This window comes from Passer montanus, unplaced genomic scaffold (genome assembly GCF_014805655.1).
Source record: "Passer montanus isolate IOZ18808 unplaced genomic scaffold, ASM1480565v1 scaffold112, whole genome shotgun sequence".
Taxonomy (NCBI): Eukaryota; Metazoa; Chordata; class Aves; order Passeriformes; family Passeridae; genus Passer; species Passer montanus.
Window position 1 is genome coordinate 1,302,838 of NW_024357836.1, and position 21,909 is coordinate 1,324,746.

The 21,909-nt window shown below is 57.8% G+C and overlaps 1 protein-coding gene across 1 annotated transcript in view; it reads right to left on the reverse strand.

Annotated features, from left to right (window-relative positions):
- Positions 1 to 20,163, reverse strand: part of EFNA2 (ephrin A2) — a 39,473-nt gene extending 19,310 nt beyond the window's left edge. The window contains exon 1 of the mRNA XM_039696043.1: positions 20,001 to 20,163. Coding sequence (XP_039551977.1) covers positions 20,001 to 20,122 — 122 coding nt within the window. The 5' untranslated portion in view covers positions 20,123 to 20,163. The remainder of the gene's footprint in view (positions 1 to 20,000) is intronic.
- Between the last annotated feature and the right edge of the window lie 1,746 nt (positions 20,164 to 21,909).

Sequence of the window (21,909 nt, forward strand, 5' to 3'; positions counted from 1 at the left end):
GCCAACTCCAAGGTCCAGGCATGGCCATGCCAGCGGGCAGCGGTGGCACCAGCTGCCCTTGTGTCCCCAGGGAAGGGCACAGAGAGGGGGCACACAAGGGGGAACATCCTTCTGGAATGACGAGGGTGCAAGACAGGGATGAAGAGGGATGGGGATGAAGGCAGCACCAGCCACAGGTCTCCAAAGCCATCCTGCTCTTTGAAGAATCCCTCCTCATCCTCAGCCTGGCTTCACATCCAGGCTGAGTTAAAGGAGCATTTCATTTAGGAGAAATTTAGGAAAAAAGGGTACTTTTTTTTTTTACTTCTCCCCCTCTTTTCACCCAGAATCATGAGTGGGTGAGGGGTGAAGCCAGGACCATGGTGCCCACCCTGGAGCCCCCCAGATGCACACAAAACCCAGAGCCTGGGGTCACCCAGCAGCCCCCACACCCCGGGACCCTCCACTTTGTGGCAGCTTTGGGAAAGGAACAATTCCCCACTAGAAACTTCCTGGCCTCATCCCACGCGCTCCAGCCCCAAAAAATCACCCAATCTAAACCTCAGCCATCGATTTCCACCCCCCCTGGCCCAGCCCTGCACACAAACGCATTCGCCACGGCCCTCTCCCCGGCAGGGATTGTATGCAAAGGCGGAGAGGGGGAATGAATAATTCATCTCTGCTGTCTTTCAGAATTACACTGTGGAAAAATAAATCTGAGACTACTATACCAAAAAAAAAAAAATTAAAAAAATAAAATAAAATAAAGGAGGAAGGAGCCGGGGGGGCAGCGCCCGGTCCGCGCCCCCGCGGCCCGAGCGGGATGCGGGATGCGGGGATGAAAAGCGCCGGCGCCTCGTGGCTCCTCTTCCATTGAGCGACTCCACATTCAGGTCCGTGCGGAAACCACCGGAATCCCTTCCTGTGCTTTGTTCTGCGGCCCTTTCAGCGGGGGCTTACGGGGCTGGGCAGGGGGCGGCGGGGAGGGGGGGCACAGGGCTTGGGGCGGTGGTCTTTGAAGGAACCCACTCATGCGTTCGGCTGGTTGGGTTCAAGGGGCTGCGAGGAAGGGATGGAATTGGGTCTGGGGGGGCTCTGCTGGGTGGGGGGGGGCTGCACTGAGGTGAGCAGGGGGCTGCCCTGGTCATGGGGCTGTGCTGAGGTGGGTCAGGGGCTGCCCCGGGTGAGTGAGGGGCTGCCCTGAGATGAGCAGGGGGTCTGCCCTGAGATGAGCAGGGGGGCTGCCCTGAGATGAGCAGGGGGTCTGCCCTGAGATGAGCAGGGGGCTGCCCTGGTTTGGGGTCCAGTGGGCCCCCCCTGCCTCAGCCAGAACCCCCTCAGCACCACCTCTGCAGGGAGGAGGGATGCTCTGCCCCGTCCCAGGGGGTCCCGGCCGGGTTTAGGGCAGTGCCTGACCCCTCCCGGTGCCCAGGACACCCTGAAGGGGACCAGCCGTGCCCGCAGCCCCCCTGGCAGCCGGCGGGGGCCACGTGCTGCCGCGCAAACGGGGAGGGGAGGAAGCGGGAGGCACTTTAATTTGGCTATTTAAAAATAAAGAAATAACGCAGGCTTTGAAAGCCCGGAGGGGTCCCAGCGGAGGGACCTCATCCCCCCTTCAAAGGCCGCCTCTGCTTTCTTCCCCCCGCTCGCAGCACACAAAGGTGCACGAGCACTTTCGTCTCTGTGGAAAGACCTTTTTAATTGGTTCCAGGCAGAAGGTTAAAATCTCTCCCCTTCCCTGTGCGCTTGGCTAAGAGGGGAAAGGGGGGGAAAAAGGGGGAGGCAGGGAGGAAAGGGTTGTGTGGAAGCAAAACAACTCTGCCCGGCGTGAAGGGGCTGAGCTGGGGGGCACCCAGGGCCAGGGTCCCCAACAGGCGTCCAGGGTCACCGAGGGTGAAGGGGATCCAGGTGGGAGCAGGGGAGGCCCAGGGGGCTGTGGTGGGGGCACTGAGGGGGCTGTGCCAGGCTCTGGGGCAGGAGGTGCTCACGGGAAAAGGGAGATGCTGGCTCTGAGGTTGCTCGGTGCTTCCATGAGAATGCAGGGCTTGAGGTTTCTGCAGATTCCTAAAAAATGCGGGTGGAAATGTGGTGTGGGGTCTTCTCATGGGGAGGAAGCTGGGCAGAGCAGGAGGGCACTCAAGGGGCTGCTCCCACCTCTGCGTGTCTGCCCATGACCACAGAGTACCCTTGGCACATCCCCATCCACACAGGGTGGCATCGAGAGCACCCACAGGGAACCCAGCCCCTCACCATCCCCACTCCCATCCCATGTCACTGCCACTGCCGTCCTCGTGGTCCTGCCATCCTTCCAAACTTCCATCCTGCTATTCCTGCCACCCTCCCAGCACTGCCACCCTCCCAAATCTTGCCACCCTCCCAGCGTTGCCATCCTCCCAGCACTGCCATTCCCCTATTCCTATCCCAATCCTCCATCCCAATACTGCCACCCTCTTGATCCTGCCATCCTCCCAGCCCTCCCTTGCCATCTTCCCAAATCTTGCCACCCTCTCTAGCCTGCCATTCTCCCAAATTTTGCCATCCTCCCAACACTGCCATCCTCCCAAATCTTGCCACCCTCCCAGCGTTGCCATCCTCCCAGCACTGCCATTCCCCTATTCCTATCCCAATCCTCCATCCCAATACTGCCACCCTCTTGATCCTGCCATCCTCCCAGCCCTGCCATCCTCTCAAATCTTGCCATCCTCCCAAATCTTGCCACCCTCCCAGCGTTGCCATCCTCCCAGCACTGCCATTCCCCTATTCCTATCCCAATCCTCCATCCCAATACTGCCACCCTCTTGATCCTGCCATCCTCCCAGCCCTGCCATCCTCTCAAATCTTGCCATCCTCCCAAATCTTGCCACCCTCCCAGCGTTGCCATCCTCCCAGCACTGCCATTCCCCTATTCCTATCCCAATCCTCCATCCCAATACTGCCACCCTCTTGATCCTGCCATCCTCCCAGCCCTGCCATCCTCTCAAATCTTGCCACCCTCCCAGTGTTGCCATCCTCCCAGCCCTGCCATCCTCCCAGCATTGCCACCCTCTCAAATCTTACCACCCTCCCAGCACTGCCATCCCCCTATTCCTATCCCAATCCTCCATTCTCCATCCCAATACTGCCACCCTCTTGATCCTGCCATCCTCCCAGCCCTCCCTTGCCATCTTCCCAAATCTTGCCATCCTCTCTAGCCTGCCATTCTCCCAAATTTTGCCATCCTCCCAACACTGCCATCCTCCCAAATCTTGCCACCCTCCCAGTGTTGCCATCCTCCCAGCCCTGCCATCCTCCCAGCCCTGCCATCCTCCCAGCATTGCCACCCTCTCAAATCTTACCACCCTCCCAGCACTGCCATCCCCCTATTCCTATCCCAATCCTCCATTCTCCATCCCAATACTGCCACCCTCTTGATCCTGCCATCCTCCCAGCCCTCCCTTGCCATCTTCCCAAATCTTGCCATCCTCTCTAGCCTGCCATTCTCCCAAATTTTGCCATCCTCCCAACACTGCCATCCTCCCAAATCTTGCCACCCTCCCAGTGTTGCCATCCTCCCAGCCCTGCCATCCTCCCAGCATTGCCATCCTCCCCAATCCTGCCATCCTCCCCAATCCTGCCATCCTCCCAGCCCTGCCATCCACCCAGCACTTGGGTTTCCTTTCACGGAAGGGGGAGCTGAGAAAAACGCATCAATTATTGAGCCGGGGCGGCGAGCCCGCCGCGTCCCCCTTGCTGATGCGGCTCAGGTAGAGCCGCGCGAGCCGCAGTCAGACACCTCTAACACGATTAAGCTGCAGGGCTCTGCCAGCGCGCTTCAAGGTCAACTTCTCTGAGGCTGACAAAAGGCACGGCGGGCAGCAGCTCCCCCCGCCCCCGCCCGGGGTGGCAGCACGCTGGGCACGGGCACCGGCAGCCCCCAGAGGTGGCAGCGGGACAGGGGGAGCTGCAGGGCAGGGTGGCAGGGGTGCCACGGGGAGGGGGTGCAGGGGTGGGGGTCCTGATGGGATGGGGATGCAGTGGTGGGGTTCCTGATGGGATCAGGGTGCAGTGGTGGGGTTCCCAGTGGGATGGGGATGCAGTGGTGGACAACCCCACTGGGATCAGGGTGCAGTGCTGGGGTTCCCACTAGGATGAGGGTGCAGTGGTCGGGCTCCCACTGGGATGTGGATGCAGTGGTGGGGTTCCCAGTGGGATCAAGGTGCAGTTGTGGGGTTCCTGCTGGGATCAGGTTGCAGTAGTGGGGTTCACACCGGGATCAGGGTGCAGTGGCCACGTTCCCAGTGGGATCAGGGTGCAGTGGCTGGGCTCCCACTGGGATGAGGGTGAAGTGCTGGGGTTCCCACTGGGATGGGAATGCAGTGGCCGGGCTCCCAGTGGGATGGGATGCAGTGGTGGGGTTCCCAGTGGGATCAGGGTGCAGTGGTGGAGCTCCTGCTGGGATAAGGATGCCATGCTGGCGATCCCACTAGGAAGGGGACTTGGTGTGGGGCTCCCAAGGCCAGGACAGGGACCCTCCGTGCCCCTCTGCAGCAGAGCTGCTCCTGTCATGCCGTGAGGCAGGAGTGGGTCCAGCCTGGCTGCTGCACGTGGAGAGGGAATTGGATCCAGATGTTTCCCCCAGCAGCCGGAAACCGCTTCCCCCATCTCAGCAGCCCTTCCACCGCCCCACAGGGCCCTGCTGGGGACCAGCTCTGGCCAGCATGGAGCAGTGCCAGCAGGGCCAGGATCCACCCCGGCATGGCACGGGCAGCAGAGGGACCAGGCAGCTCGGGAGGGGACGGGGTGGCAATGCCAGCTCTGCCGTGGTGCTCCTGCACTTGGCGTTTGGGTACTCACAGTGACAGGACGCCCGGGCTGGCACAGCCACACTCCACCCCGTACTCATCCCCTTCAAAAACCACCCTGCTCTCATGCACGGTGAAGGAGGGCCAGCCACCCCTCCCACAGTCCAGGAGAATTCCCTGCAGGAGAACAGGGGTGGGTGCCCACCAGGATGGGTGCTCTCTGGACTGGACACTCACCATGCCAGTCAGAAGGCAACAAAGCCATAAAAAACCCCAAACCCAAGCAAGGGAGGACCCAGCTCCAATATCTGGGTGCACATGGGAAGGGCTGACAGGCGGCTCCAACAATGGGGTGCACGACACAGGTCACCCCCAACACCATTCCTGAGGGGTCTCCCAAAGGACGCCACACCCACAGGTCCCTGTCACCACCTCAAGACATCTCCTGCTTTGGGGAGGGTTCCCAGGGCAGTGGGATGGGGATGCAGCTTTCTGGCCCTGCCACAAGAGTGAGGAAAACCACCTAAAAACCTCAAAAACCCATTTGAGAAGCCAGAACCCAAATTCCTCCCCTCTCCCATTCTTTAAAGCCCATCCAGCTCCCAAGTCCTCAAGGATGCAAGAATCTCAATTACCATTAAAAGAATGCGTTCCTGCTCCTCCATTACAGAGAAAAGCATGAAAACCAACCCCTGGGAATTCAACAACTCTAGAAAGAAGAAAAATAAAATATTCATGTAATTTAGATTATTTAAAACGTGGCAGTTGGTAAACCACTCTCTGCACTGGAGGGAACTGGGGGTGTTCACACCTTGTAGAAGGCCAGGACTGGGTCAGGGCTGGAAAACCCAGTCGTGGCCACGCAGATCCTGGTGCCACCCTGGGCACCCCACGCCCAGGATCCGGCGTTAAATGGGTTTTTAAACACCTCTGAGCTTGTGGGATGCAGCACTGCAGAAGGACAGTGGGTTATTTTTATCGTTGCATTAGTTCCAGTTTAATTGCCGGGATGTCATTAACGGCATGGAGCAGGGTCCTTGCTGATGTTGGTGTGTCCTGTCCCAAACCCCGTGGATTGAGACTGCATCTGCCTCTCCTCCCACCAACAGAGCTTGGTGACAATCAGGGACAGCAACCATTGAGCAGGGACAAGGCCAGGAGCTATCAGCCAGGGCTGGACCCGGCTCATCCTCTCCCAGCCCAGACACTCTTCCTCCTCCAGCTCCATGGAAGAGGATTGTGGCTCCCTCCAGACCTCCCTCCTCCTCTTCCTCTCTCCATGGCAGGTCCCAATTCCCTCCAGTGCTCCACAATTGGAATTCTCCTGTTGTCCCTGGTTCTCCAGCCCCGGGCTCCATCGTGTCCCCCCAGCCTGGGACCTTCCCCCCTCCTGCTCCCTTCACCAGCCCCTCTCGAAATTCCCACATCTCCAACAGGGCCAAACACCCCTGGTTTGTGCAGAGCCAGAGGCTGGGATCTCTTGGGTCACCCAGAGCTGGGACACACACTCAGCTCTTCCCTTGGCTGCTCCCAGCAGGAAACCTCCCACCAGTGCTGATCCGAGACCTTCCCAGCACTGAGCTGAGCCAACTGAGTTTCACACCCCAAGGGGCCGGGGGATGGCACTGCCATCGTGGGGACCCTCTGCTGTCCCCGTCTGCTCTGTGCTCACAGGGGGCAGGAGAGCACAGGGAAGCAGAGCCACGGCTGAAAAAACCACCTTGGAGGAACCCAAAGCTGCCCAAAATGGCACACGGGAATGGGGACACTGGAGCTGCCCTCCCACGCCTGCCAACCCTGTCCCAGCCAGGTGTGATCCCAGCGGCTTCTCCCCACCAGGAAAACCAGGATTGTGCTGCCCAGAGCTTTGGATCCTGCCCAGCACAGTGTCCCCAACCCACCAGGGACTGGCCACCCCCCAGCCAGGCCCTGCAGCCCCCAAAATGCCAGGTGGGATCAGACCAGGACCTGGGATTTGCCAGGAGTGGTCTCCCACAGAAGCCTCCGAGCAGGTCGAGGTTGCCAGAGGTGCCCAGGCAAGCAGGGCAGGGACGGGCAGTGCCACAGGAGGTGACAGTGGCCTAACCCCAAAATAGGAATGGCTGCTAGCAGGGAAAGCCTGGCCAAGGAGCATCAGGGCCAGGTGGACACGCTGGGGATGCAGAGCTGGGATGCAGAGCTGCACCCCACGCTCTGGGACACCCCCATAGCAGTGCCCCTCCACCAGTGCCTCCCAGTTCAGCACTGGGGAGGTGACTCCTGGCAGGGCCAGGCCCACATGGCTCCTGCAGAGAGCAGTGATGCTGTCGGGTGGATTTGCTTTATAGGGTCAGGGAGGAAGGAACCAACCCGGAGATATTTAAGTGGCGTTTCGCCATCGGAAAAAATTAGAGTCACAATATTAATTAATCCTCAAAGCACTTTACGAACATTAACTAATTAAGCCTCCCAACCCCTCTGCGAGGTGGGAAAGGTATCATTGTCCTCGTTTCACAGCTGCAGAAAACCAAGCACACGGAGGTGACGTGACTCGCCCAAGGTCGCTGCGAACCAGGCAAAGGTGGGAACAGGTTCCCAAAATCTGCACCTCGCTCCTCAGCAGGACAGCACCCAGCAGTGCTGGGCATCCTGCAGCCCAGGAATGCTGGATTCCAGCATCCTGAGCCAGATCCCAGCATCCTGACCCCCACCCAGGGCGGGGTGGAGAGGGACAAACCAGGACCCGCATCCCCGAAGGGACATCCTGGGGGAAAATCCACCAAACCCAGGGGCAGGGAGTTAAAACAGAAACCACCGAGGGGTTTTATGGAAAGCCCCACCGACCCTGCGTGGTTTAAAAGCGATTAGAGCCCTGCCTGGGTTATCAACCAGCGTCTCAATCCCGCGGCATCGATCCGGATAATAGCCGGCAATTGTTCAGATACAATATCATAAAGTCACTTTAACTACAGCCATAAAGCTTCCCCCGCCTGCAGCACCGCTGGGCTCCCCGCGTCGCGCCGGGGACAGCACCAGGGCCCTGGCACTGCCAGCACGTGCTCAGGGCTGAGGATGGTGGGGGGACCCCTCCAGGACCCCCTGAAAAGGGACAGGATCCTCAGGGATCGCCCCTCGTTTCCCCTGCTGGGAGTGGAGGGAACGTGGAGCCCCCCAGGGTTCCCTGTGGTGTCGCTCCTGGGAATCTGCAGTGCTGGGGCTGGGGAGCTCCAAGGCACCCGCTGAGATCTGATGTTTCAAGTTTTAATCCGTGGGATTGATGGGAATTGAGAGAAATGAGGGGTTCTCCCCAGTGTCCCTGTCCAGCAGCCCGGATCCCCCTGCTCCCCTGGTTTGTCATTGTCCCAACACACGGAGCTCCTGGCTGGGCAGTGTCGGGATCTGGCTCCTTCACCTCCTTCCCACCACCACCCCCATCCCAGGGTGCTCCCAGTCGGTGTTCCCTCCCCTGGGTCACCAGGGGTGCCACTGGAGAGCACGGCTTTGGGGGATATCAGTGGAGAGCCCCGCCAGAGAGCCCAGACTCCTCACCCGCCGCTTCCTCACCCACCGCTTCCCACTGCTTAATGAGCACAAAATATTTCCATGTTGCCAATTACTTGGTTCGTTTGTGCTGCTGCGGGCAGCGCCGGCGCAGGGAAAATCCCCCTTGGAGCTGGCCTGGCCCCCAGGGAGCAGGGAGAGCCCCGGCTGGGTCTCCCCAGGGCTGAGCATCCCCACCCTGAGACCCCCCAGCCCCTCACCCCGGGGTCACCATCATCAGCAGCCTCCTGTGGACATTCCCGTGTCCCCAGTGACATTCCCATGGCCCCAGCGTGACACAGGAGGAAAGCAAGCCCTTGCTTTAAACAAACCTTTGACGGACTTAGAAAAGGCTTTGGAAACCCTTTTTCAGTTGCCCCCCAGCAGCAGACAATGGTTTGGGGTCCAAGCTGTTGGTGCCACTTTCCAGCACGGAGAAAACCCCGAGCAGCACCAGAGATGTGCCAACCTCAGGCCATGCCAGCAGGGTCCATCCCTGCTCCCATCACATCCCCAGGCAGGATTCCCAGCTGGAGCCCTGTCCCCTGGCCAGAACTGCTGCTGTGACCATCACCACAAAACCATTCCAGCAGGTCGATCTTGAGAGCCGCGTTCCTCCCACCTGCACCCATAAATCCTCCCTCCAGCTGGAGCAAGTGATTTATAAGGTGGAATAAATATTACAACATTTAAGGAAAAATATAAAAAAGTCACAAAAATGCATCCAGCTGGATTCCCCTCCCATGGGAATGGGGTCTCGGTGACACCGGGATTTTGGGGCAGTGAGGGACATGCTGGTAAGAGGCCAGAATGAATGGGGCTCTGGCGCTGCCAAACCACCTGGACGTGGGATGCACACCAGAATCAGCTGCAGATGTGAGCCACCGTGTCCCCACACAGATCCCAAACCAGTGTGAAAAGAGCTGGGGGGCTCCAGTCCCTCCTCATGGAGCCCTGGGCTCTGTGGACACGAACAAGGGACTTCACTGCACATCCCTATCTCTGCTCCCACCTGAAATTCCCACATCCAGCCCCGGAGCGGGCGGACGCGCTGTGCAGCAGGACATGGCGCTGTGAGAGCCGTGTCCTTCTCCATCTCTCAATCACTCCACCAACATTAATTCCCTAATTTAGCCCCTGGCAGCAATCCTCACCTTACCCACGGAGAAACTGAGGCTGGGGGAGGGAGAAGCCATTTGTCTCCGGCTAATGAGCTGGAAACCGGATCCAGGATCACCCCCAGCTTGCAGGACGAGAATCCCTGCTCCCGATCCAAAGCTTTCTATCATAAAAGACAACATTATGATTTATGATTATCATTACTCAGCTTTGAAATGGAGTCCAGATTTTCCTGGAGTCCAGATCCCAGCTGCGACACTGGGCCCCGGACATTGCCCCGCTGCCGGCACTCTGCATCCCAATGTCGGGAAGAGCCAAGGAACAATGGAAAACTGCAGATGGCGGCAGGGTGAGCCAGGAGAGGCAGCGGTTGGGTGGCTGGAACTGAGGTCCACTGACCCCAGGAACCACCACAGAGAGGGGAAAGCTGGGAATGCCAGGAAGAGCAGGCAGGGAAAGCCGGGAGCTGGTCCGAGCCGAAGGTCGCTCGCGGCAATGAGCGTTAGGAAGGCCGGCACTGGTTGGGCTGGATGCTGCCTCCAGAGCACACGTCCTGCAAAAGCAATCCCTGTTCCCAAACCTGCTTCCAACTCTGCCAATTTAGCCTTAAATCCCACCTGAAAGGGTCGGGAGCAATGCCAGGGCCGTGGCAGGGCACACGATCCCGGTGTTCCACGGGACTCGGCACCGCGCAGCTCTGGCCAAACCAATCCCCGCGACCCTGTGTGATCCAACGGAGACGTGGATGGAGCTCAGAGCCAGAAGCCATTTCTATTTCAGACAGGCTTGGATTCTCTGTTGGAAACTACGCAGGAGCACCATTTTGACCAGCATTTACAGCCGGGAGAGGTGCCAGAATTCCCGTGTGCCGGTGCCGTACCCGACGGCGGTTCTCCAACAATGGGATGGTCACGGGGACAGTGACAGGCACAGCCCGGCAGGGCCACGGCTCCATCCCGAGTCCCTCAGCCAGAGCCAGAGAGCAGCAGATTCTCCCAACCACCCAGCATGAAAGATCTTGAAAAAGCCAAGGAGAGAGCCGGCAGCATTCGCAAGATCGACACCAAGCCCTGGAGCATGAGGCTGCTCCTGAGGGAAGAACCTTGCAAGGTTCAGGATAACAGTAACTTCCCAAATAAAGGATTTTGCAGCCGACCCAGCCCTCACCCAAATTCCCCAGCAGCAGCATGGGGAGGGGACGGGGGAGAGCCCCCACCCTAAAATGTGGATCCCAGGAGCTCACCCAGGGGTGAGAGAACGGCCGGACACACAGAGAGAGGGAATTCCAGTTACAGGATTTGTACACGTTTTTTAAAATGCAGAAAAATGGTGGAAAGGTAGGAAAAAGTGGAGCAGAGCAATAGGAAAATTGAAACATCCAAACACCAGGAGGGAGAGAAACGCTCCAGGAGAGAATCTCTTCCCAGTAGCATCTCACCCATCTCACTCCACTCCCCTGGATGCCCTGCTCGGTCGGTGCTGAGATTTGGGTAAAATTTGGAAAAAGCCCCGTTGGAAGGGTCGGCACATCAGCCCCGGCTCAGGCAGCTCCAGTGCAGTGTTGGGTAAAAATAAAACACAATTTGTGGGCACAATGTAAGAAGAAGGGGTCGGTGAGCAAACCAGGAAGGTTTGTGAAATTCCAGCAGAAAGACCTGGATTTGGAAAAAGCTGATATTCCTGAGGTGAAGGGGTAGAACGGTGACAAAAGATCCTTTAGATTTCAGGGAAAAGGGAAAATAACGGCTGTTGTATTGTATAAAAGCACCAACCATTCCAAAATAACCTTGGAATAAAAACGCCCATCCCAGAACAGGGCGGCTTCGCCAGCACAGGGTGAGGATGGAGGGACGGAAACGGACACACGGACACACGGACACAGCCCAGGCAGCTCCACCAACCCAGCCTGGCACCGCTCTGTGATCTGGGGCTGTGCCAGCATCTCCCAGCCCTTCGGAAGCCGGGTACCCCCGGCCCTCCCCGCCGTCCCGGGGGGCTCTGCCCCGCGTTTTTCCACTCAATTTCCTTCCCGCGTCGGCAGGAGATAAATCCCTCTGCTGAGGCAGGCGGCCGGAACGGCAAAGCCAGCGGTGCCAAGTTTAATAAGCAACCCTGATCGAGAATCCAGATAATAATTGGGATTATCGAGCTGGCTGGGAAAGAGCTTCCTCAGCTCCTGACGGCACCCGCGCCCGGCACCCGGGTGACAATGACACCCACGGGGTCCCCAGTGGGGCTGGGACATTGATGGGAGACTGGGATGTTCCTGAGGAGCAGCGGAAGCCCATCCATCGCTGAATATTAAAATAAAATCAAAATAAAATCAAAATAATACACCTCTTTTTGAGGGCTCCATGCGCAGTCAGACCCTGCGGCACAAGGAGCCTGTGCCCCCCAAAAATTCCATGGGAAGAACCTGGGGCCCCCAGCTCCGTCCCCACCTCTGCAGGAGCTTCCCTGCATCCCGATTTTTGGGGGAGCCGGCACCATCCCAGCACCTGCAGAGAAACTCAGCCGCTGAAATAATCCCGTCGCGGTTGAATTTTGTGCAGGGCACGAGGTCCAGGGGCTTTCTTTCCTCACTGGAAACAGGATTGGAAAAGGAAAGAATTGGGATTTTTCGAGTTCTCTACAGGGTCAGGCTGATTTTATTTTACTGCAAATATAAATAGGGGTTTTGATAAATAATAATAAAAAAAAAAAGACAGTCTAAATAAAACCCCCCTGGAAGACATGGCACGGAATCCGGAATCCTGGCAGGAATAGCTGTAGCCGGGCTGAGTGCTCTGGAATATTTGTATTTGCTGTCTAAACACTTTATCTCTTTCCCAGCACATGGGTGAGTTTTGCTCCCGTGTAATGTTCAAGGAAAAATAAACCGAGACGGATAATTCCTCCTCTTCTGCAGACAGAAAAAGAAAAATCCGACAAAACTTGGTTGCACTGGGAGAAACAGCAAAATATTTCCAGGGAAATTCGGCCGAACGCCAAGGAAATAGATGGAGGAGGCAATTTGGATGTGATGGGAGGAGGAAGCTGGGGATGGAATGGGGCTTCCCCATTCCCAGTCATTAAAAACCCCATAGTCATTTATTCCCCTTTTTCCCCAAAGTCAGCAGCGCTGGGAATTGAAGCCGAGAGAGGTTTGGGTTTGGCACAAAAGATCCGAAATCCAGAGCTGGATTCCTGGGGCTGGTGGAGAAGGAGCGGAAACAAAAAGTCCATTCCTGGTCAAACAAAAAAAAAAGATATCGAGTGATGGTGTAAAACTCTGCGGATCCTGGGAACGCTTCAGCAGCACAGTGGGAATACCAGGGGTGGGAATACTGGTGTTAGGAACACTGGTGGTGGGAATACTGGTGTGGGAATACCAGGGCTGGGAATACAGGTGGTGGGAATACTGGTGTGGGAATACCAGGGCTGGGAATAGGTACTGGCACCCACAGGGAGCAGTGGCTCCGGGTCCAGCACCGCGATGGTGTTTGGTGGGATCGACGTGGCACGGGCAGCTCCGGCGTTTGCACAGACACACGCGTGTGCTTGGAGGTTCACAGCTGCAGGGAAAATGGGAAAATCCCACAAAACAAGGCCGGAGAAGCTGGAAACATCAAGGGAAGAGGAAAACTGGGAGGTCGGGAAGAGGTGATGCGCTGAGGGAGCGTAGGGATGTATCCTACAGGATCCCACCGTATCACAAGTTTATCCCATGGGCTCCCACCCCAGCACAGGTGTATCCCAAAGGATCCCTCCATGGCACGTGTGTATCCCACCACAGCACAGCCCCACCAGGACAGGTTCAGCCCTGTGGCCATTCCTCTCCCAGCAGCATCACCCGCTGCTCCGCTGGGCCTTGGGAAGCAAACACGGGAAGAGGGAAAAAATTGAAAAGGGGAGGAATTAAAAAACATAATAATTTAAATCCCTGTTTCTGAATCCTTCTCCCACCATCCCGGCTCAAAATGAAGGTGACACCTGTCCCAGACAGGGCTGGCAGGGAGGTGTCACACCAAGGGAAATGCTGGGAATGCTCCCAGGCTCCGAGCACCAGCATCACCCCGCCTTGCCAAAATCCACAGGGCTTTGATTTCTCCACGGGTTTGGGGCTCAACAAGAAAATTTTGGCAAAACCACTTCCCAGCCGCCCTTTAGGACGAAGCTTCAGGCTGGCAGCTCCATGGCTGTGGATGTCCCCAGCAGCAGCCCCAATTCACACCGTCGGGCAGCACAGCTCGGGTGACCCCGGTGGTGACCCCAGCCCTGCCCTCTCCCCCTCCCAGCACAGCCCACTCACATCCCCCCACAGCCCCCGCTCCGCTCTTTTGAGCCGGGAGCCTCATTAGGAGGTAATTAGCTCCGGAACAATGGGAAGCTCTTTAGCAGCCCAGGCACAGCGGCAGCAACAAGCCAAGGGGGAAAGAGGGAGGAGAAATAAATAAATAACAACACTGTGACCACCCGGGAAGGAGCCAGGACGGAGCAGGACACGGCTGGAGCTGCCGGACGGGCTCCATCCGACTGCCCTGCTCTCAGTTTCATCCCTTCCCGCTTTTCCTGCCGGGATCAAAGCAGCCCTGGCGCATCCCACACCCCATGGGCGCCATTCCCCCAACACGGCTCCCGGCCAGCCCCTGGGAAGGTGGGAACAGCCATGGGGTCCCCAAATCCAGAAGGGTTGGGCTGGTGGCAAAGAGTTTGGAACCACAGATACCCCTAAACACAGCCCTGGTTTTGGGAAAGGCTTCAAAAATGCCTCTGGAATTCATCTGGCAAAGGCCAAAGTGGCCGCTGGCTAATCCCAGCACTTCTGCAGCTCCGGAGAATCATGGAATTGCTTGGACTGGGAAAGAGCTCCAAGATCTTGATTCCCAGCTATAATCCACCTTGGAAGCACGGTGCTTCCTCCTGGATTTGCAGAGACCAAACAGGGCCTGGTCCTGGTTTTGGGTTGGATCTCCAAGCAGAGGGAAGCGACCGGGTATCGGGATGAGCACTGGGTCATGGCAAAGGGGGAAAAGGGATTGAAACATCTCTTAGGGGCTGCAGGTAACAGTGCTCCGAGCTGCTCGCCTTCCATAAATCCCATTAAATCCAAGGAAGCGGGGCAGGATCTCTGCCCCAAGTGGGGAAAACCAGCTTGGATCAAAACGGAGCCTCAGAAATCACGATTAATACCTAACACAAAAGAACCGAAATTGTCACCATCAGGAACGAGGAGCTATTTAAGGAACAATTGCTGCAATTTTCCAGCCAACCCAGCAGCTGAACCTTGTCAGGCACAAGCAGGTATGGCTCCAGCCAGCTCCTGATGTGGCACTGGGATGGACACAGCCAGACAGCCCTGGAGCCAGGTAAACCCACAGCCAGGAAGATCCTGGAGCCCCCAGGTATGAATTCCAGGGGAATGTCACACAGGGGTGGCACAGCACTGCCAGACAGGGGAGGTTTTGGCATTGGATTATTTGTGTGTGTAAAGTGTATTTATGTGGGGGGGGGGTGTGTGTGTGAATAAACACCCACATATGTAAATAAACAGATAATTTATATAATAGATATAAACATATTTGTATGTAAATATATATATATATATATAAATACACGCGTCTTTCTTTATACAGCAGCACCTCCAAAGCTTTCCAAGGTACCCGAGGGCATCTCTCACCCCCTGGACTGCTCCCACTGCCCACCCTCTGCGTGTCCCCCCCGCCCAGGACACGCCAGGATCCAGGGGGGATCCCGGGCGCCGTGTGACCCTCCTGCAGCTCCGCACGCCCCCAGCCCATCCTCGCATTAGGATGCGGCGCATGGCCGGCATTTGGATACCAAATGTGCAACCAGCAGGGAATGTAATTGCGGTCCCTGGAAAGGGACAGGCGGAGACGGAGACGGGCACGGAGAGAGAATCCTGTCAGCGACGCCGGCCCGGTGGTGTCTGCTCTCCATTAACCACTCGCCGCAGCCCTGGGCTGGTGAGGAATTGCTAACACGGCTTAACGGGCTGGAAAAGAGGGGTGGGAAGGGCTGGGAGTGATCTCGGCACAAAGGGAGAACAGAAGGAGGAAAACTAAAAGAGCAGGAATTGCACAGGACGAGGCCGAGCGCTGGCACACCCAAACACCCCGAGAGGGGACTCGGGCTGATGGTGATACAGGAACAACCCGAGTGCCAGGGTGAAAATTCACATTAAAACAGCTCCAAGGGGGAAACAGGGCATGGTTGTTGCAGGGGCTGATGTGGGCCCCAGTATGATGTCCATGGGAGCAGGGAGGGGAGACGCAGAGAACTGGGGACACGTAGCAATGAGGGTGACCCCAAAAGTCTCAACCAAAGCCAGGACACAGAGGTTTTGGGATCCAGCCCCAATCCAACATGGAGACATGGGTGGGATCGCCCAAGCTGAGCCCTCTCACTCAGCCACCCCTCTGCAGCACCAAATTCCCCTGGAAAAAACAGATGTGGCATCCTCGTCACTCCCTTGATGGAGAAGTGGGACATGCAGCCACCAGCGGCCTGGCCACAGCCCCTCGTGACACACAGGTGGGCAAGTTGGCCCTGGCTTGGGTGGTCAGTGGGTCACAGTCACAGCCACACTTTCCTGGCCACGGCCACCGTGGCTCTTGGACAAAGCACCAGCGACCGGCAGGCGCCAGGGCTGCAGCTCCAGAGGATGGGAATGCAGGAAAAAGGGGCACAAAATCCAATGGGATTGGGAACATGATCTAAATCACCTCCAAGATGTGCCCCACTCACCTCAATTCCACCACCACTGTGGCAGAGGCACCTTTCCCCCCTAAAGTCCTGCTCTGCCACCACCGCCGGCCCTGAGCATCACCTGGCTCTGTAAATCCCCCAGCCAGAAACCATTTCTCTGGTTCTCGATCCCGGGATTGGGGAGTGCAGAGGAGCAGAACAGAAATCCCAGCTGTGCTCACAAACCACACCGAAAAATAATACAGAAATCAGCAAAAGAACCGCTCGGAGGCAGCGCCGTGACCTCGACGTTAAACCAGGCCACGGGCACGGTCCCGCCCGGTCCCGGGGATCCGGGCCACGAACAGAGGGAGGAGAACCCCTGTCACTCTGCACATTCCTGCCGTGGATCCAGGCACACGGCAGTGACCACGGGATTGCTGCAGGAACACCGACCAGCATTCAGGAACAACGATTCCCTGCCCGCCACCCGGCTGTCGGCAGAGCGGGGGACGGCAACAAATCCCAAACCCTTCATCCTTCCTTGGCCTCCCAGGGGTTTCCAGCACGGCCACGAGACCACGGGACAGGATCACAGGCCTGGGGACCTTCTGAGCACAGGTCACTCCTTCCCACAGACCCTTTCCCCCATAGCAGGGAGGTTTTCCCAGATCCCTGATTTTTTGTCGCACAGTGCCACGTGCCGAAACGTTCACCCTAAACCCCCTGTGCTGGGGGGGGGGGGAATGGGGGCCAAAACTGGACACCCCAACCCGCTGGTGATGCTGGACACTCCAGCACACCCAAATCCACCTGGTTGGCTCCCAAGGAAAATCCACCCTGGAATCCTACGGGTGAGCGGCTCCCGCACCACAGAAAACACGGAGTGACGGCGGGAAGAGCCCTGGGTGTCGTGGCAGACCCCTGCCCACAGTGCCAGACCCCTGCCCGCAGTGCCAGACCAGGGAGGAGCCCCAAGGTCCCCATCCACGGGCACATCACCCCGGACAAGACCAATGGATCCACCCATGACCGGCCCAGCCATGGCCAACAGATCCACACCCGGCGAGCGACCATCGGCAGCGCCCGTGCGTGCCACGGAGCAAAAACCCACACTTCCACATGGTAACAAAACTGCCCGTTATTATATAATTCTACCTTCATCATCCTTCATTTTTTTTTTCCTGGATAAGCCAGGAGTTCCATCCTGCCAAACGTTTTCCTAGCGCATCCTTACAAAATCATTTAAAAATAAAAATAAACCTTGTAAATCCACAGCGAGTGGTTAAATCTCTCCCCAGAACAGGGAAATTGCAGCATCCCGAGGTACCACTTATTTTTAATTTAGCCCCAATTATGAAATATAGAATTATTCTAATCTGGGCAAATCATATCGACCAGGAGATTTATTCCTGTCTTTTATAAAATATAGATTGCTGTATAAACCTGAGAAAAAATATTTAGCGGCAGAGAAGGTCTGTGGGTTCAAACAGGACATTTTAACCTTGGGTCTTTTCCCCTTTTTTTTTTTAAACCCCTTTTTATTTCCCCCTTACTAAATGAGGTGTTGGTGGGGGGAGAAAAGAATGAAAACAAGCGACCAGAACACACAGAAATACATTTTTCCCTTCATTTTTAAGAATGAGGCGGTCTTGTAGTAACTCCAGAGAAAAAATAAACCCACCGCTGGGTTCAAAAAGGGAATAAGCAGGAAACTCAATGGCAATTTCAATCTTTGCAACCCCTAATAAATTGCCTCGAATTCCGAGAGCCGAAGGCGCAGGCGGGGAGCGCTGGCGACACGGGGCGCTCCCACATTGGGGAAATTTGGGTCACATCCCGGAGCCAGGCGCTGCGGACGTGCCTGCTGAACCCACCAGCCATTGTCTGCTCTCCCCTCCCAGCCCCTCGCGCTTCCCTCCACTCCATTTTTATTTTCCCCCCACTCCTCGAAAATATTTTCCCTGCCAACAGCAGATTTAGAAATGTATAAATATATATGGAATAATGATCCACCGTGGATTTGTCGAGGAGAAATTCTCGGCGGGTTCTACGAGGGCGCGAAGGGGATGGAGCCGACGCCATCAGCGGTGCTGGGTCCCGGGACGCCCGTCACCAGTGGCCAAGGGGCTGCTTTTGCCTCTTGGCACCACCGTTGGAACCCTTGGGTGCCAAATCCCATCCCCAGGAACCCCTGGGTGCCAAACCCCAAATGTGAGAACCTTTGGGCGCCAAATCCCAGCCACCGGAACCTTTGGGTGCCAAATCCCAGCCACCGCCCCAGCCACCCTCATTTCCAGGATGTCAGAGTTGGACTGGGGGGACACCCCGCACACGTTTGGTATTTGGGAGAACAAAAATACAGAGTGAGGCAGCTTGGGGGGGAGCACCAAGAGCTGAAATCAAAAACTTCGCAATGGGCAAAAACAAAAAAAAAACAAAAAAACAAAAAAAAAAATAGGAGAAAAAAAAAATATAATTCCCTGGCTCTTACAATCCCCCACAAAAATGTGAGGGAGATAATAAAATCCATATGCACCGCAGGCGGCCCACGACGCAGGCACCACCGCCAAGGAACCACCACAAGGCACAAAGGCACGGGCTCACCCGATTTTGGGGCGGGCAGAGGGGCACAGGTGGGTCCCCCCAAAGGGACGTGTGGAGGTCGGATGGACACCAGGTGCTGCTGGGGGTCCTTGGCCCCACGCACGCCCCAGCGCCGAAACGCCGCCAGGAACTTCACCCAGCTGCACCGGTGTCACCGAGGGAGAGGAGGTGGCACCGAGGGTCCCCTCATGGATGGCAGCAGGGGATGAGGCACCCGGAGCTGCCTCATGTCCCTGGCAGCCTTGGGGACGAGGACCAGGCCACGCCGTGCCCCACAAGGCCACTTGTCACGCAGGGATTGAGGGGGACAAAGAACCCCCTGCTTGACCCAGAAAAGAGGAGAGCCCAAAGCCGGGGGCCACCGGGGCTGCACCCGCCAAGCTCGTCCCTCACCACTCACAGACACTGCCAGGCTTGGGAGAACTTTGAGGAATTTTGGGGGAAACGGGGATTTGATGGCTGGTGTTTGTTTTTACAGGAACCCCCACAAATAAACCCCAAAGAGTGTCCCCAACAGGGAGAGCGGGGGGTCCCAAGGGTCCCAACCACCTGAGCATTCCCAGAGTAGAATTCCTCCCGCTTCCAACTCACCAGCAGTTTTGGGTTCCTCAAAATCATGAACAAAGAAATACGACAGAAACAAAACTCTTGCCCCCAAAGAAAAAAAAACACTTGGTGGGGAGAAAAAAAAACACACAGAAAAATTGAAATTCCAACTGGAGTCTGGAAACGAAGCCAACTGTGGGGATTGCACTTCCAGGATGGGAATGACCCGGGAGCAGCAGGGCCGGCCACCCCCGGCTCCACACGCCCCGTGCCCCCCTCAGGCCCGTTTTTACCATTTCCCCCCCAAATCGTTCTTCCCGACTCCCCCGCAGCCGCACCCGCCGCTTTGGGCAGATTTCGGGTTTTTTTTCGCAGAACCTTCACCCCCGGAGAGGGACCGGGGGGAGGAACTCGAACTTTCCCGAAGTTGGGCGCGGAGGGGCCGGGGGGGCCGAGCCGCAGCCGCCGCCGCCCCCGGGAACGCGCCCCGCGCCCGGCGATGCTCCCGGCGCTGCCGCAGCCCCCGGGGACGCTCCGCCCGGGGCCCCGCGGGAACTTTCGGGGGGAGGGAGCCCCGGGGACCACCCCCCTCCCCGGGGCCGCCCAGCCCGTTCACCGGACCCCACCGGGGGCTCGAGGGGGCCCCGACAGCGGCGGCCGCTGTCACCGGGCGGCAGCGGGCGCTCGGCGGGTGTGTACACCGGGGGAAAACACCGACTGGAACTCGGGCGCCGAGGCCGCCCCCGCCGCCCCCCGCCTCACCTGGGATTGCTCCGGTTCCAGTAGACGGCGAACCGGTCCGAGATAACTTTCCCGGTCTCGTCGGTCCAGACGCAGACGCCGAGCAGCGCGGCGAGCAGCGCGGCCGCCCCGCAGCGCACCATCGTCCCGGCGGGCGGCGGGCGCGGCTCCGGCCGCTTCAGGGGGCGGCCAGCCGCATCCCGCGCTCGGGCGGCGGGGACCGGCCCGGTTCCCGCGGCGCCCCGGGATCGCCCCGGTACCGGGAACCTTCCCCCCCCACCACCACCACCACCACCACCAGCACCTCCTCCCGCGCCCAACTTCGGCCAAGTTCCTCCGAGCCCCGCGGCGCCGCCGCCGCCGCCCGGTGCCGAGCCCCCGGTGCTGCCGCCGCACCTACGGGCTCAGCCCCGAGCCCCGGGCCCATGGGGACAGGGACATGTCCTGCGACCTACAGGTGCCAGACAGACAGACAGTGACAGGAGAGTCCCACCCTCTGCAGGGACATTTTTTCACCTCTGACATAAGGATAAATTAAACAATAATTTGCATTAAGGGATCACTCTGCTTTGTCGAAATCTTGGAAAACAGCGATGGGAATAGCACAGAGCCCTGAAGCTGCTGCGGGGCCATGTCCATCTCTGGGGAGGACAGACTTTGGGGAGTACGCGGAAAACCCAGTGGGATTTTTGGTCACAGGTGTACCACCCAGCCACGTCCCTGAACAAGGACACCCCACGGAGCCAGAGCCACATCCCCAAGGCTGGACACCCCACGGTCCTGGAGTCACATCCCTGAGCAAGGACGCTCCTCTCGGGCTGTCCAGGGGAGATGGTCCTTGCTGGGCAGGACCTGCTCTGCTCCCAGAGTCCCCCCAAGTTCCAAATAACTGTTTCAGAAGGATGAGTGAACACAGAGAGACTCCTGACCCTCCTCCCCAGGGACCCTGGAATGTCCCCCTGGGTGTCCTGGAGTGATCTCCCAGGTCCCCCCTGAGCCCCTCAGAGCCAGAGCTGGCTGCCACCAGAATTCCTCAGGTGCCTCCATATGCAAAGGCACTTCCAGTTGGATTCACAGAGCACCAAGGTGCCCATTAAGTCCATCAGGAGGAGCAGTTCCAGCACATCCCGCTGCCTGTCCTTCTGCTCAGCATCCAAATATCCCTGCAAATCCATCTCCGTCTCACGAGCTCTTAGGAGTTTGTCCGTGCTAAAAGGGAGGGAGCGGCCCAGTGTAAAACACCTCCAGCGCCACACGGAGAGGTGGGATATAAATAAAATATGGATCCTCCTCATTATTTATTTAGCAAATCTGTTTAGGAAAAACTCCACGGACTGCGGGGCTCAGCATCCCTCCTCCCACCCCAAACCAAAACAAACAAAAACCAAATTATTTCGGAATAATGCTGCCGGCGCAGCCTCCCGCGCCGCAGCTCCATCAAGGTTATCCATCTCCCCACCCTGCTCCCATCAGGATCCGTCTCCATCAAGCCCCCGACAGCCAATCTCCCTCCTGTCAGCGGACGCTGCCGTAAACCCGGACACTTGTCTGTCAACTTCATTTGTTTCCATTTCTCCAGCCAAGCCACTAAAAGCCTTTCTGGGCTCTCCAGGAGGCTCGGCCGTGGTTCCCATGGTTTCTCCCAGCTCGGGGACAGCGGTGTGAGCTCTGGCAGAGCCACATTCCAGGGGCAGCTCCAGGGTCATGGCAAAATGCATAGGTGCACCCCACAGAGAAATCCTGTCAGTGTCTGTGGTTTGGGGAACGGGGATGATCCAAAGGGCACCGTGCTGGCCGAGGGGTCAGCCACGCCTTGGGGTGCCAGGTCTCCAATGGGCACTGGCTGGATGGAGATTCCCAGTTCATCCCAGCTCGGCCCAGGGCATCCCAGTTCAACCCAGTGCATCCCAGCTCAGCCCAGATCAGCCCA